The 16,737-nt window shown below is 38.1% G+C and overlaps 1 protein-coding gene across 1 annotated transcript in view; it reads left to right on the top strand.

Moving 5' to 3' along the window:
* The window catches only part of LOC131681668 (cyclic nucleotide-gated cation channel subunit A), a 651,507-nt gene that overhangs the window by 226,097 nt on the left and 408,673 nt on the right, over positions 1-16,737 (top strand). The window contains exon 2 of the mRNA XM_058962615.1: positions 9,914-10,728. Within this exon, the coding sequence (XP_058818598.1) occupies positions 10,631-10,728 (98 nt within the window). The 5' untranslated portion in view covers positions 9,914-10,630. The remainder of the gene's footprint in view (positions 1-9,913; positions 10,729-16,737) is intronic.

Below are 16,737 nucleotides of genomic sequence, written 5' to 3'. Positions count from 1 at the left end.
ATACTGTTCACGCCGGGTGCGATGCGAGGGTGCGTGGAATTGTCAGGTCCAAGGCCTATAGTGGCAGACACGAACGTACCTTGAGAGTTATGGTAGCGGATATCATCTAGAACGACAGAAGCTGTAGTGATTGGTTGACTAGATTGATTTAATGGAACGTCGACTCGCGGAATTTTATCCGGCTGCGGCAACGAGGGCCTGGAGGTGCTGCTGGTGCGAGGGCGTTTGCTGTCACCAATATTCGAGTCGAAGAGATTGCTTAGGTTGAGTTGTAGGTCGTCTATGCGATCGTGGAATGCTTCTCGGGCATCAGTCGTGTTGTATGAACAGGCACGAGTTCCGGATTGTGGGCAACAGCTGGATCTGGCACAGGTATGCGAGTAAACACGACACAGAAATTGCATAGAATCCATCACAGCGCCGATTAACTTCAGAGCCGAGGTAGTGCGTTGCAGGATCAAGTTGATTGTATCGTTTGGTGTGTCATTCAGATTGGTTGGCACGCGGCATTTATGGCACAGCCAACAGACACCCGGACCATCACGAATAGACTTTGCGAGCGAATTATTGATGTTCGCGCACTTGAGATGAAAGCTGATTGCACACAGCTCACACTTAATTTTGGCACTATTAGAACCGGAAAATCCAAAACAAGCATCAGCATCACATTTATTTGTTTTCGTCGTTTTCGTCATGACGACCGTTGTGTTAGTGCGAATAGAACAAGAAGATGGCTCGTCGAGATCAGACAGGTACACGTCTGATTAAAAGACGGATTGGAGTCCAACGGAGGAAATATATTAACAACTAACACTTTCCACAGGGTAAACTAGGAATTGTTTAATGAATGTGATAAGTTTTTTGCGAGTAATTGAAATTTAACACGCGAAAGATGATCGATTTTTGTCGGAGCACAAACTGTAAACAGTATTCAAATAGGGTGACCAACTCCTAACTCTATATCTCTATCTCTATATCTGTGGCATACCTAACTTAGTTTACCCCAAAATGGCGTTTGTCATAAGATAGCACAACAGCGACGATACGGCAGGCATTCGGCGCCTACAAACAAGACAATCCGTAATTTGGTGAAGAATTTCTTTGAGTACGGGTCTGTAGCAACCCCAGATTCCTATTCGACAGCGCCGGCAATGTTCCAATGAAGTTGTTGTAGCGGTACGACGACGGAGTTGTTCAATGTTGAAAAAGGATACATCCAACTGGCGCACCCTGTATGAAATGGAAATAATTAAATTTCGTATATACTGTTTACAAAAATACATAGAGGGAATGTAATACATCAAAAATGGATATGTATTTGGTAATTTACTTTACTGCACAGAACACTACTATTTGCAATAATTTCATGCATGTTCTACCAATTGCATCTCTTCCTGGGTAATGTCCAAAGCCCTGTTATCTCTGACCGCACGAGCGGAGCGCGGCAAGAACCGTGCCAAGTTCGCTTTTTGGAATTTGTAATGTGCATACTAGTAATGATAGATAGCAATGAAAGTAAGCGCCAAGACTGGGAAGGGGTTCTCACTGGTTTTGCTGCTGAACAGGATGGGATGGGACGAGAAATTAGATTGCTTCAAGAGAAATTGCGAGCATTCATTGGGAAATGTGGGGTAAGAGCACGTTGCTAGCTTCGACGGTGGCGAACCAACAAGGTAACAGCTTGAAATGTCCTGACTGAAGCTAGTAATAAAAAGATCTTCTAATAGAACTGGCGCATATCCGTTTTACTCCGACATGCGTTGTTAGCTCTTGGTTATAGCAAAAATCGAGATTGAATCATGAACAAATGGCGCTATCTGCACAGTCGTATATATTCGAGCGCAGCTGGAACTTGAACGGAGACAGAATCGTAATTTATTATGCAGATCTTGATCAAATAGCTGTATGTTGCGTTTTTCGTTCAGTAAATTCAAGCTTTAGTTTTGAATTTTGCCATATTTGATATAAGTATCAAGTGGTCAAAACATATCCGAAGGGGAACAAAAAATATGTGCGGGAGATGCAGCAACAGCTCGGATAAAGGAAAAAAGTGTTGGGCAAATAATTAGCCAGCTCTGTTTCTATCGTATGAATCCGTACGTTTAGAATGGTATCTACCGTTGTCTTGTTTCGGTTTTGTATTTGTGATGCTATAATTTTCGCCAGGGTTGGCAAAGCTGTATTATCGTGCACCATGAGGCCAATCTATGTCGCCATTCACTTCTGATACAGAACTCCTATCCCTTACCTCCCCGCGGTGCCAACCGGGGTACAGGCCTCCTTTTGCCGTTTTTGCTTAAACTGGGTCGGGTTCTATCCCCAACCAGTGAAGTCAATTTTCATCAAAATTAACGCTCATCAACAAATCAAACATGATAGTAATCCATGGTTTCGATGCACGAACATGTATACAGACGAAAACCTTCCATAGTAACCTATTTTCAAGTTGCAAACAAATCAGTATCGAAGAAAAGCGTAACCAAGTTCGCCTGTTTGCATTCCTTCCATTCATTCATTCCGCATGATCATCTTTCAATCCGAGTATGCTACACCATCTTCCATTCTGATCCATTCAGAAGTGAAAGACGAGCTCCATAATATTTTCCCATTCAATCAAAGTGATTGAGACAGTTCTGACGCTCTAATGCTTGAGAACGGCATTTGAAAGCTATAGTTACGGACCTTTACAGCACTAGAACCTCTGTTAGAACTATTGATGCCAAATTATCCACATGTTTAATCCCAAAAGAATTGCAACGAATGCTATTTGATTCATTCATCAAGCATCGAAAAAATCGATTACGATAAAAAAACATCCATATTGGTCCGATCTTCACTCAATGCTGAGTTTCCTCCGACAATACGCAGTACAGCATTTCTTGACGAATGAAAAGTTCTACTTGGCGCGTTATTTATTTTGATTTGATCGCCTACTACAAATATGATGACCCGATAAATAAGGACGATTGCTTCAGTATACATAATTCGGCGTTGAGATTCATCATTTCGGAGCAGCAATATTTTCATCAATCACCATCACTGTCTCCAACCGCTGTCAATTCGTTCACTTCGACAGGTTAGCGGACAGGTTGGAGCCTGTCTCAGTTTCGTTTCGAGCGGGGGTGGCATTAGTGAAGATCGTCTAGGATTTGTGGTCGTATGCTGACAGGGAAAAGGGACAAACGACGCGCGCGTGTATGCTAGTGTATCCGTCTTGCAAAGTGAATCTTTCGGTACAGTTAGGGACGATCCATAAATGACGTAGCATTTTTTGAGTGATTTTTAACACCCCCCTCCCCCATCGTAGCATTTCGTCACAAACCTCTAAATACCCCCCTGGTAATTACGTAGCTTGGCGGTAATTCACCCCCCCCCCCCACCTTGTCCCCGTAAAATTAAAAAAAAATGAAGAACGATGTTAGTTATTCCCCTTTTAAAAAGCTACGTAGTATGACATGACCCCCTACCCCCCTGTCGTCACACATTATCACAAAATACAAAACTCCCCCCTCCCCCATATAATGCTACGTCATTTATGGATGATCCCTTAATGGTTATTTTGGGCAGCTCAAAATTATTTTTTGGTTTTCTTTTGTAAGTTCGGTTTGTATACAACCTTCGATTAATATCTTTTCTCAATAAATAGTTGTTCGGAAATCAATCTGACTAGTTTCGATGATCAAGGCTCAATACGTATTGAAAATTTGCGGCGTCTGTTTTTATGAATCTAATTTGGAGTACCGTTATTGCTAACAAGCCCGTGCATCAGGTTAACAATCTTTGTATTTCCCTTCAATTTTCGATATTATCGTTCGTATACGTGTATTTCACAAACATACCGATTTGGAAAATATGAAACACTTTCCTTGATTTATAACATCTCGAGCTATCATAACTCTGCCTGTACAACGCTTCACACGGTAGTTTTCAACCCAATAAATATATCGTAGAAAAGAAATAACGAATTTTTTTTTTTAATACTGTTGCAATAAATAGTGATCCGGCCCATTACGCAGATAAGATTAGCTTTCCTAGGCAATACACCCACAGTCGGCTGTGTGGAGTTCAAATTGCTTTTGTTTAGAAAACAGCATACTCTCTGTTGCCGGCTACCCAGAGATTAAAAAGAACCAAAAACTAAATAAGATCTTTTCTTTTTCGAGTGATCGTGTACTCGAAAATCAACTGAAATACTACCTAACAAACCATGCTTTACAGGTCGCATCGCATCCTAGACCTTATACCCTTCCAAACGACCAACTCCGTGACACTTATAGAAGAGCCTGATGAATCGTCTACCTTCCGTTAATTAGGTGAAGCATCAACACTTCCCATCTACCTTATCCTTTATCCTTCCTCGTGAACGATGGAAATGGGGGCGGTCGGCAATGATGGCTATCATGCTGTTGAGGTTTCAATATGGAACCGATCTTATCCAAACCAATTTTAAATGAAAGCCCTATTACCCAGACAGAGCGCTATTAAATAGTTTTTCATTCTGATGTTTAGTTTCCAAGATATGAATGATTGAAGGTGCAAAAATCGCGTTTTTCGCATTTTTTTTGAAATTTGCTGCCGAAGTTGACGACGTAACTAAACAATTTATATATTTTTAGAAAACTTATGCGAACACCTTTTGAACGAACTATAGATTGTTGAAATAGGACTATTATCAAAAGAGATATTTAACATTTAATATGGACAAAAGATTTTTATCATTTCCCATAGCCAGAAACAAGACCAAAAACATTCAAACACGAAGGTCTACGATCTTCTGGTCGGACCAAGCTTCGTTTACGTTTATCGAGTTACGTTATAACGAGGTTACTTCGTATCGAGTTTGCTTAATATCGAGGTATGACTATACAATGGAGTGACAGAGACACTCTTGGTAGGACTAGGAATCGACTCAGAGGTGGGTCGATTGCGTTTTCAAAGATTTGTATTTTTCTGGACACTCCACTGTATAGTCATACCTCGATATTAAGCAAACTCGATACGAAGTAACCTCGTTATAACGCAACTCGATAAACTTTAACGAAGCTAGGTCCGACCAGAAGATCGTAGACCTTCATGTTGCTTCAACAGAGGAAGAATGTGCTTTTCTAGACACTCCTTGAGGTAGATCTCCCCGTTTACAGTCCCGGTAGTCACGAACGGCGCACTCCATTTGCCACATGAGCAGATCGCTTGCCAAATCATGTTTTTATTGTTCGAAAGTTTCTGCTACCTTACTTCCTCCGGAACATCAAACTTGTGCTGTGAAGAACAGTAACCCTGGAAGCTGCCAGAAGTTCGCCTTGACATAACTATTATAATCCATGATGAGACAATAAGGCTTCGTCAGCACGTGGGTGTATAGTTTCCGGCCCGTGACTTTCCCACCGTATTTTGTCGTCCATCACAATTTGGAGCCTTGTGCCTTCTTTGTACGTATGGAGTTCCTCCCGGTCCTTGGCTCTCTGAACGAAAGAATTGGACAGATTCAACTTTTTGGTCACATATGACAAGCGCCATTTTGCATATTTCGAGAAAAACGATTTTTAAAGTTTGAGATTGAATATCTTGAAGCTTATAAATGGTATAAACAATTCAAAGAAGACAATTGATGCCTCTATCTATTCTGTATTAATCTCGCAAATATTACGAAGATCAGTTGACTATGTTGCGAGTTTTTACTATAAATGTAAACCAAAGGCGCACTCACACGTGTCATAGGTGTGTATTAATGACAAAATGTGTATGGCGTGTCAGAATCATGCATGGAAAATTTTACATAGAAAAAAATATCAATTATTAAATTTTATTCATATCTTTGGCTTCATTTGGTCTATAAACAATCGGTGAGATGCATTTTGAAGGAAATGAGTCAGGAAATCTAGAAAAAATAGTTATTTTTGGTTACAGTGTTGCCAAATATGCTATATTTCCAGCTTAAAACTTAAATTGCATTTTTCTCACAATTCGTGCATTTCTGTTTTGAAAATGATTGTGCCATTGTGTTTCTCAGATAGTTTTACCTATAAAAACATCATATACATCAAGATAATTTGAGCCAATTCGCAGACACTGTCTTTTGAATCAAAAAATTAAAAATTTCTCAGCACGTTTCTCGCTATATCTCAGTAACCAAGCAGAATGTCAAAATTCTGTAAACGCCACTTTGTAGAGATTTTTTAGGCAAGTAATGTGGCATATCTTACTCAGTTCACCTCAAAATGGCGTATGTCATAAGATAGCACAACAGCGATACAACAATAAATTAGAGTAGTTGGTGCGGAGATCATAGTGTCGAATAGTGAAATATAGCTATTTAGTTTTAGACCTGTTTACCCTAATGTCACACGACTCAAAGTTGACTGCATAATTCCTAGTTGCTTTCCGATGTCTCGATGAGAGAGTTGAGGATTTTTCAGGTGCTTGAGCAAATTCAATTCGCGACGATGATTTTCGGGTGACGCCATTTTTTCTAATTTTTGGAAAAAGGAGAGCGATAAAAATACAATGTAAACAATAAACTCTAAATTACTTCTACCCAAATTTTGAAGAGTAAATACCCTATGTTTTTTTCCGCAGCGTTTTATCCGTGATGCAATTTGATGTGGAACACTCTTTATTTTAAGTTTACTGCATTTTTTATTATTGTTTTTGTGTTTATTTTATTTGGAGCGGGGAATAGCCTCCTGGAGCTAAGATTCTTGCAAACTTCCAATCTCGCTCTCCAGACGGCATAAAACCTCCTCATCTTTTGTATCACACAGATTACACATTTCCAATTGATACATTTCATTGACTAGTACAATATCATTTATATCTAAAGAGAGCTATAACTATCGAGACAGGGAACTTTGAAACAATCGTTTTACAGCACTTCGTGACCGGTGCAAATCGAAAACATTGGAGCAAAGATTGAATAGACGGCACATGCTGATGAATGGCTGATTATATCAGTAATTGGTTCTGACGAGATCGAGATCTGCTGATTATGGCTCTTAGACGAGCATTAAAAGTGTCATTTTTATGTATTGGCATTTCTTTCAATACTCATGCAAGAATTTATATTGAAATATCGCAAATTAATAAAAAAAAGTTTTGGGCATCTTTTAATTTTTCTGTTGAAATCAGTGGCGTAGCCAAGGGGGGGTTTTGGGGGTTAAAACCCCCTCCAAACCAAAATATTTCAATTGCAGAAAAAAAAGTTTGATGCTGACTAGTTTACTAAATATTTAAATAATAATTTAAAGTTTATTATCTGTTCATTACATTGAGAACCTAATGTTTTAAACGTTATGGGGACTTTTTGTAAATTGTGAGAATGGGATCTTGTAACTAATATTTTAGTGAGGATCCTATAGTTGATAAATCATGTAAATATCAATCAAAATATGGCATGGATGAAAAATGGCATTTTACGCTTGTCTCTAACAGGTCAGAATCGGTTTTTATGCGCATTTGATCTTTTTTTGGGTTATCACTTACATAAAGTTCCACTAGCTAAGATTTGTAATAAAAAAATTGAAAATTTTCACGTTTTTCGCTATTTATGGTGTACATTTGGGAATCGAATTGAATGGCGCCAAGATTTCATAATTTGGAAACCATCAGCTTTTGGAGGTTTAGTATTTAGCAGCATAATTTTGTTGATTAATTTTTCCAGTTGGAAGCGTCCATTACTAATTCCAATCAAATTTAGTTCGAGACTTAGTGTCTTCAGCAAAGTTTTCAAGAATGTTATTGCAAATAGCTTGCTTGAAGATAGGCGGCAACAAAGAATTTGGGAGAACACCTTGTAGATGACGTTTACTATTCTAGTATGTAAAAGTGACTTCAACGCCACTTTGGTAAAATTTAACTTTTTCGTATTTTTAAGTTCACTATGAAAATTCGCATCTTTCAGTGCAAACGACTTCAAATGAAAATTAAAAATAACCTGTTGAAATACGAAAATCAAAGTGGAGAAGGCATGCTTTTACCCGCACCATGCAAGATTTGAAAATTGATTTCCTCAAAAATATACTCAATGGCATTTACGTCACCTTTGCATACAAGGGCAGTTCAGTAATGTGACTAATCGGTAATTAGTTCCCGCTTAACACCATTTTCATAGAAGGGACATACTACTCCCTATATCCTATACTTCGGTAAAATCTCCTCCTTCCAGATCTTCAAAAGCACCCAGTGGAGTGCTTTAGCCAATTCCTCTACTCTGTGTTTGAGTAGTTCACATGACAGTTGATCATTGCCAGTGATTCAACCGTCCTATTTTTCATGAATCTTAGGTAGATCCGGAATCTGTCGTCGACAGCACGCGTGTCCAAGCTGATTCTTGCAATACTCTTGTCGTTTTATGCTTCGCTATTTAGGTGTTCGTCATAATATACTTATCAATCATGAGAATTTCTGCACATTATTTATAAGGTTTACAGACTATCCTGTGCGATAACCGGTTTATACAATGCCCCGGCCCATCAGAATGTTTATGTCAACGATGACGAGCTTAACATTCCGCCATAGGCAGCTATCATAGACATGCTCCAGCTGCGCATATAATGCATCTTTCTCGGTTTCGTGAGGTCAGTGTACATTGATAATGCTCTAGTCGAAGAAATGGCCTTTGATCCACACTACACACATCCTTTCGCTGATCGCCTGCCACTTGATCACGCGCTGGCGCATTTTGCCCAGCTCTTGTGCCGTCGCTCGATCCCCGCATTTCCACACCTTCTGCCCCGTCTATCAAAGCTCTTCCAATGCTACGGTTTCGAAGTTGCGAATTTTCAACTCATCCTTTTCTGCTTGATTGTTAGTAAAGTGGTGTTTTTGAACTACTCGTTGAACTTGACCTAACCTGTCTCGTAGTCCGGCACCCAACATAACTGACACCTGCGACAGGTATTTAGTTCTGCCTACGGTAGGGTTAAAGCGCTCATGCCCGCTCACACCATCCCATTTCGTTGTTAGTGCAAAACACAGTAGTACCCAGTCGATCGCGGCCTACAGATTAAATGTCATCAATAGATCCGCCAACATTTTTGAAAAATCGAAGATTTTCGTCAAAACCCCCTCCAAACCAAATTTCTGGCTACGCCACTGGTTGAAATGATTAAATCAACTAATTAAAACCCAAATTTTGGTTTTATTTTTCCATCGAATAAGTTTCATTGAGGTGTTAACTCACAATCATAATTTCTTAACCAATGCAATGCAACAGAATAATCATTGGTAGTGATCGTTAGTATTAGTTTTGAGGGGGAAACAACAAATTTGCTAGCTTCAAAGATCACCATAATTGAATTCGATCCAAACAAGGAAATGCTTCTTCTATATTATAAAAATAGAATCTTTTTCCGTATATTTCAACATAGCACTCAAGCAGACGACGAAGAACCTAGAGATTGTTATTGTCGAACAAGATAGATCTATATTTATTTGAACTGGACGAAATAATCCAATTTGCACTTCGCTATGTGTCATTCAGTCACCGCTCGTCTGAGCGCTGAAATCATGTTATTGCAAATTGGAAATATAATAAATTTGAGTAGATAACGAGCTCTTCTGGTTTGGGCAGGGTTTTGTCATCTCGAATTTCGTATCAATTTCAGCTAAAAAAAACTTCTTCCTTCATATTTATATTATGATTATAATTTGCGTACTAGTATATGTTCCAAAAAAATAAAAAACAAACGCTTCCGATTTCGACCACCAAGATATCTATGGCAAATCGATTTCTATAAAATGACGCTAACTTGAGTACATACATATATGCTAGTAAAATGTTTCGAATAGAAAAGCCACCCACAGTCAGAGATTCTTTCTTGATAAAACGGAATACACAATTTACATTTCAATCTACCAACAACGCTCCAGCTCCAACTCTAACTCGTCCATTTCTTCTGTTCTGCTATCTTTCTAGATTAACATCCTCATTCGTCTCTCGGAACGAACCGAAAATCTAATCATCCCCCCATTCGGCAAGCGTGACCACGGAGCGGGATACGAACGACACGGACCATTTACCAGTCGGCAATCGCAACCAGCAGCAGACAGCTAGGAGCCCGCATCATTCATCCATTCAGATTGGTGGAATGGCCTTGACCCATTTTCACGTCGACACGAGTGATGACAATAATGTGCTGCAAGAGACAAGTCGTAATCGGTATCGGGATTTTTTGTGTTAATTTCGATAAGCTGTAGGAGAAAAGAGTAGAGGAAAAGTGTGAAAATTAAAACTCAACTGCGTTTGGGTTTACTTGCGTTGTTGTTCCTATCAGTTCTCCAAAACGTGCCAATATTGCAGAAGATCAGTCCAGATCAAACCGTTGAACCGTGCGGTGAGCGTGGGTGTAAAGTGTAGAAAACCGGAGCAGGAAAATTGAAGTGAAAATATTACGTTTTTTGTTGTTGTTCTGTGGGTGGAGTTCTGTGTACATGTAGTTAGGGTGGGAAATATTGCAGTCCCAAGTGCAGCGTTGTGGTTTCCGATCCCACGTAGCAGTGGTGGGTGGTAGTGATGGAAAATAGAAGAAGAAAAAACAAATATATGGTTGAATCTGTGTGCCGCAGGGGGTTGGCACTCGATAGTGCGATGTGCTTTCTTTAATCTCAGAAGTGATAGATGAAATGATTCGATATGTGGACCTACATGATGGCAGCGGCCCGAGGTGACCGGGCAATGTCATCCATCACACAGCGTCATCAGAGTAATCGGAATGATTTCGACTCACCTAGGTTGGTATATGGTATTGGGTGAAAACTTTTTAATTTAATGTTAGTTTTCCAAAATACTACAATATGAGACTACGAAATGTGTTAATATTATAGGAAAAAAAATCCGCGAAGTATTTCTTTTCTAGTAGCACAATTTCTATCAAATTGATGAACTATATAATATGAATTTCTTTTATTTTGATTGTTTTGACCACCACAGCTATACGCACTTTATGTACGATAAAAAAAGGAATTTTCGCTCATTTCAAGCGTACGAGGATTCCAATGTCTTAACTATAATTCTTTAAATACATCATTAAACTTAAATTTCATTAAAATTTAGTTCACGACTTCCCACCGAGTTTAAAAAGCCTCAACCATGCAGCTAGAACTCAATATCCGATTCATTAATTGGAACTTTTTAGTTTACTTCAAGTGATGCATTCCAGATCGAAGTGAAATAGAAATTCAAAGTTGAGGCGTGTTGTTCAACGTAGGGGAGACCGGGGCTAGTTGACGGTGTTTTCAGTTTTCATTTTTTACCGCTTTGAATTTGGTAGATCTTGCAAAATAGAACACGTTGCACGAAAGGGCAGACTGTTGGCAACATCTATGAATTTTATGAAAATGTTTCATACGTTGTCTTTATTTCTAGAGACAAAAATATGTGACGCGGAAAAGTCGCCAACTTACCCCAGCCCAGGGGTAAGTTGGCGGTATGTGTGGGGTAAGATGGCGGAATGCTAAAAAATAAGCAATCAAATGGAAATTCGATTACATCAGTGGTCCTTATGAAATGTTCCGATTGTCTTTTCAATAAAACTGTTTATTATTCGACACTTTTCATTATATTTCAGTCTCAATACCCCGTCATTTTGACTTTGACGAGTACTCCAAATTCAAAAGCAAATTTTTGAAATTCTTCAGGCGATTGGCCGAAATAATTGTCCCCTGCATTGACGAGAGACACAAGAAAAAGTTTCTCTTACTTTGGAGTGAATTTCAGAGATGAAAATATTTTTTTGTATTCATTTCGTTTATTTGATAGGCACAAATACGTTAGCTTGGCGGTGCCGAATTCTTTTGTTTTTACATTTTGGATATTTTAAAACTAGGAGGTTACAGGTTGTTGAAATATTTTTTTTAAAGAGAAAAATTTTACAGCTATCTTAAGACTAGAAATAAGATTCTATATACAAGTGAGGGGGCAAAAGAAACAAGGAATTCAATAGTAATAGTTTTTTAGGAAATATTTACAGTTACCTTAAAACTAACAATATAGTTTGGTACACAAAAGGGGGAAATGAAAATATTTGATGACTATTTTTGCACTGTGAATAGTACCGCCAACTTCCCCGTGTGCGTCACCGCCAACTTACCCCAACCGCACTTTGTATAAAAAATTATTTAAAAAATTGCTTTTGTGTATGGATAGGTGTAATATTTATACGGATACTGAAAGCTCTTTTCACGCACTATCGAAAAATATAATCATTCGGAGAATATATTGAAAACCACCTTAAATAACACAAAATATTTAAAATTAAGAAAATTTACAAAGTATGCTCAAAAACACAATATTGTCCACAGCTTCTACAAAACAAAATGTTTTACAACAAAAACATATTGGATTATGCGTTTCACATTACTTGAGATTCACAACGAGAGACAGCGCTTTATGTCTAATAGAAACGGAGAAAAGGGGATTCCGCCAACTTACCCCAATCGCCAACTAGCCCCGGGCTCCCCTACGTTTTAAGCAACTACGTACCACCAGGGATGTCAGATCTACCGAAAAATTCGTTGATATACGGATTTGAAAGTTTTCTTTGAATATACGGATCCGTACATAAAATCAACGGAAATTCAATTTTTTCTACGGAAATCTACGGATTTTTCGCCTACGTACTTTTGAAGGATGTTGTTAGCCATGATTCACGGATATACTTTCTGTTGGGATAACATCTAAATATGGTCAGCTATATCGGTGTAAGAAATGAGGGTACAACGAAAATGTACTCGCGGGAACAGAAAAAAAACGACGTTTGAAAATGTTGCAAAACTATCAACAAGATGAGCTGTTTATTATCGGACGGACAAGAACTAGAGGTAGCTCAGTCTGTTTTCAGCCTCCAATGCACAGTGGTCCAGAACGTAAATTATGCAGGAATTTTGCTAAAATTATATGACTTAGCCTTACAAAATATCCAGATAGGTTGTTGTGCTTTGCAAGGCCCTCTTTTCGTTTAAACAGAAACTAGGGTGGTTATAATTCTAGCAAGATATAAAATAGAACTTTTCAACAGTTCGAGATAGCGCTTGACTGTTTTCGATGAACAATACATTTTACAATACAAATTTTCTGGAGACTCGCAAGCTCTAACTTTTATACTTTCCATTGCATTAGAAATCCATATATAAGCTGTAAGTAGATTTAAGTAGCGGTGTGCCCACTACTCGGGTTCTGATTGCCCGGCGAACTCTTCTTTTCAGGGCGGCCTAGGTGCTTCTACAGAATTTCGGATTTTCGTTTCACAACAAAAAAAGTAAACAAACAAAATAAGTTAACAAATTTACCAACTTTTATTTCCTCACTTCCTCTTCCTGCACTGTGCGCTGCTCGGCGAAGGGGAAGGCGGACGGTTTCTTCCGATCAGCCGGGACTACAACGGCCGCGTTCTCTTGCTGGTGTCGTTGGCTGCTCCGGCAGCGGTCCTTGACTTTTAGGTACGGAGGTAAGCTTGGCTCCTTTGTTGGAACCTCCCTAGCGATGATGGCGAATTATCGCCGGATCTACTCGCTCCCCGCGAGAGAGGGAGCACCTTTGGCCACCCTGTTTCGCTCTCCTTGACGTTTAGCTGTGAAGGAGAGCTAGGCTCGTTCGGCTTCGGCTTCACAGCGAGAGCGGAAAGGCGTCTTCTGGGTCCTTTATACTTAGCCGGGGAAGCGAGTTGCTCCTTTTCCGGCGACCCGACACCAAAACACTCGAGTACCCGAACCACGGGTCGGCACATTTCGAACGGGATTGTCACCCATGCACACGCGCACTTCATCGCACTGGTTATTGTGGCGGGAAACTGTCCCGGAAAAACAGAAAAACTCGGGGCGTCTGTTCGACGCCGTGGTCCACCACTATCAATCTTTCACGATGGCAGCCCTTTTCTCTCGCTCCAAACAAAACGTTCAACCGCCTCGCCTCATAACTGTCATTCCGATCTGCAGCATAATCCACACACTTATTGCAGCAAGAGGAGAGCGGTAGCCTATCTAAGCCCTATGTTATTTATACACAAATCTACAACAAAAATTACTACACCTATCTGTACAACCAAAACCGTTCACAAACGCGAAACTATATAAAAATTTACAAATTTAACAGTTATGTGTCCAACAAAAAACGGGTACCCACAAATTGAAATGCTCATAGCTATGGCTTCCTTTGACCGATTTGGACACTTTTAGATGTTTTGGATTCAGGAACTCGTCCACTTTTGATTCTGTAAAGTAGAACCGGAAGAATGGATCTGGTTTTTGGTAATCCGGATTTTCCGGAGTAATGTTCCAGTACTAGGATATGATTTGTACATTTTAATAATGTCCTAGCAATATGAGTATCAAAACTTTTCAAATTGTCTCGGAAGTCTGTTTTTTATTGTTACGGGACCCTATGGCAATTTGAAAAATGGAATTGGAATGGAATGGCCACTCACGGCCCCACGGGAACCTGCTCCGGAATGTCCGTTCCGGGGTCAAATCAACAAATTCGTTCCAAAACCACGAGATACAGCCTACTGATGCAATTCCAAGACTTTTGATACCCATATTGCTAGTATTTCATTGAAGTTCGCAAATAGTACCCCAGCACTGGAACCAGCTTCCGGAAATCCGGATTCCCGGGAACCGAATGAAGCAACCCGATATATTGGATGAGTTCCTGAATCCAAAACACCCAAAAGTATCAAAATCGGTTGGATATTACCTTAGTTATGGGCATTTTAGTTTTGTGGGTACCCACGTCGCACAGTGGGCGAAACTGAAAAAAGACGGTCAAAAGTCTTTCCTGAGTTTCACAGACGTTTTCATGCTTTGATGTCTTCAGGAAAGTTTCCTAGGACTACATCCCACGTCTTTTAGGATAAGCACATTAATTTTTCTTAAGGTGCAAGTGTCATTTAAATAAAAAATTTTTTAGCTCGGCAACCAAAATTTTTTTTTGCGCAGAATCTTGTAGAGCAATTTATTTTGAACAACTTTGATGAACATATCTGCCATCTATATATTTTTCCTTAAGAGATATGTACGTTGCACCTTAAAATCAATTTTTCAACTTTCTTTTCTACAACTTATTTTTTTTACATTCGTATATTCTGGAAAGTTTTAGATACCGTCGAAACACACAACTTTTCTGAATACTCCAATGATGTATGACATGTGTATCGGGATATAAATCGATTTTTCTTTAAAAAAAATACTCTTTTTCATTACAAAATTTCTCAAAATTGTGAAACTTTGTGAACCAAAACTCAGCATGATTAGATTCGCCATGTTATGTAGTATATGTAAGCGAAGTATAACAATCCGGACTTTTCGGGTTTTTTAGTTTCCCTACATTTTTATACTGTATAATGTATGGATATATCGCAGTATCTATAGAACAGAGGGTGGAGATAGCGTAGTTGGTAAATCGATTGCCTTGTACGCAGATCACCTGGGTTTAAACCCCAACCCCGCACATAGGGTTAGAGATTTTTCTAAAAAGATTTCTCTAACCCGACAAAGAGGCGAATGACCCTAAGGTTAAAACCTCTATAATCAAAATAAAAAAAAAGTATCTATAGAACGGGCGTTAGTAAATCAACACGTCATAATACAGAATACTTAACTCAATGCAAAATATTTCTTCTATTATCAACAATCAACATGTAAAAACAAAGAAAGTGTATGAAGCACTAATTAAACATTACAAGGACGCCCAAATTGCTTTTACTCGGGTACACTACACGCTTAACAGCAATCCAATTATTGATAGCATTAGTAATATGAATATTTTATTGTGAATTATTGAAAATAAAAGAAAACATACGTCGAAGCAAATATCATTGTGAATCACTCTCGTAGCTTGCGTTTTGTGGATTTTTGAGTAACTGGATTTTCTGGAACGAAGAATGAGAGGGATAATACCAAAATTATACAATATTTCGAAGATTAATAGTTCTAGTCATCTTCTATATATATATATATATATATATATATATATATATATATATATATATATATATATATATATATATATATATATATATATATATATATATATATATATATATACATATATATATATATATATATATATATATATATATATATATATATATATATATATATATATATATATATATATATATATATATATATATATATATATATATATATATATATATATATATATATATATATATATATATATATATATATATATATATATATATATATATATATTAGACCTCTTCACATTTTGAAAAAGTTTTGAAATATACATGGGTCAGCTCAAATTTTTGTTCTAGGTGTGAATTTAAGAACTTTCGCCAAAAATGGCTTAATTTGGTCATGATTTAGAGGTGTCTCCAATCAAAAATCGTGTTTTTGCTATGTTTCCATAAAAAGATCACTTACACTCTGATTTGATAGGCCCTACACGTCCACATATCATGAAAGGTTGTTCCTTACACATATCTAAACATGTTTTAACAGGTCAACATAGCTCTAATCGCAGTAGAAAATGTTAACTGGATTTTCATATAGAAAAGTATATCAAAACCTAGGAAAATTAGTAGTATTTTTTCTTGGTTTTGGTATTCTTTTCTTTATAAAAATCCAGTTAACAAATTTTCTATTGCGAATAGAGCTATGTTCACCTGTTAAAACATGTTAAAATATGTGTAAGGAACAACCTTTCATGATATATGAGCATGTAGGGCCTATCAAATCAGAGTGTATGTGATCTTCCTATGGAAACATAGCAAAAACACA

The sequence above is a fragment of the Topomyia yanbarensis genome, chromosome 2 (assembly GCF_030247195.1).
Source record: "Topomyia yanbarensis strain Yona2022 chromosome 2, ASM3024719v1, whole genome shotgun sequence".
NCBI classification, from domain to species: domain Eukaryota; kingdom Metazoa; phylum Arthropoda; class Insecta; order Diptera; family Culicidae; genus Topomyia; species Topomyia yanbarensis.
The sequence above is the reverse complement of the archived record's forward strand: the minus strand, read 5'-3'. Positions and strand labels throughout refer to the sequence as shown.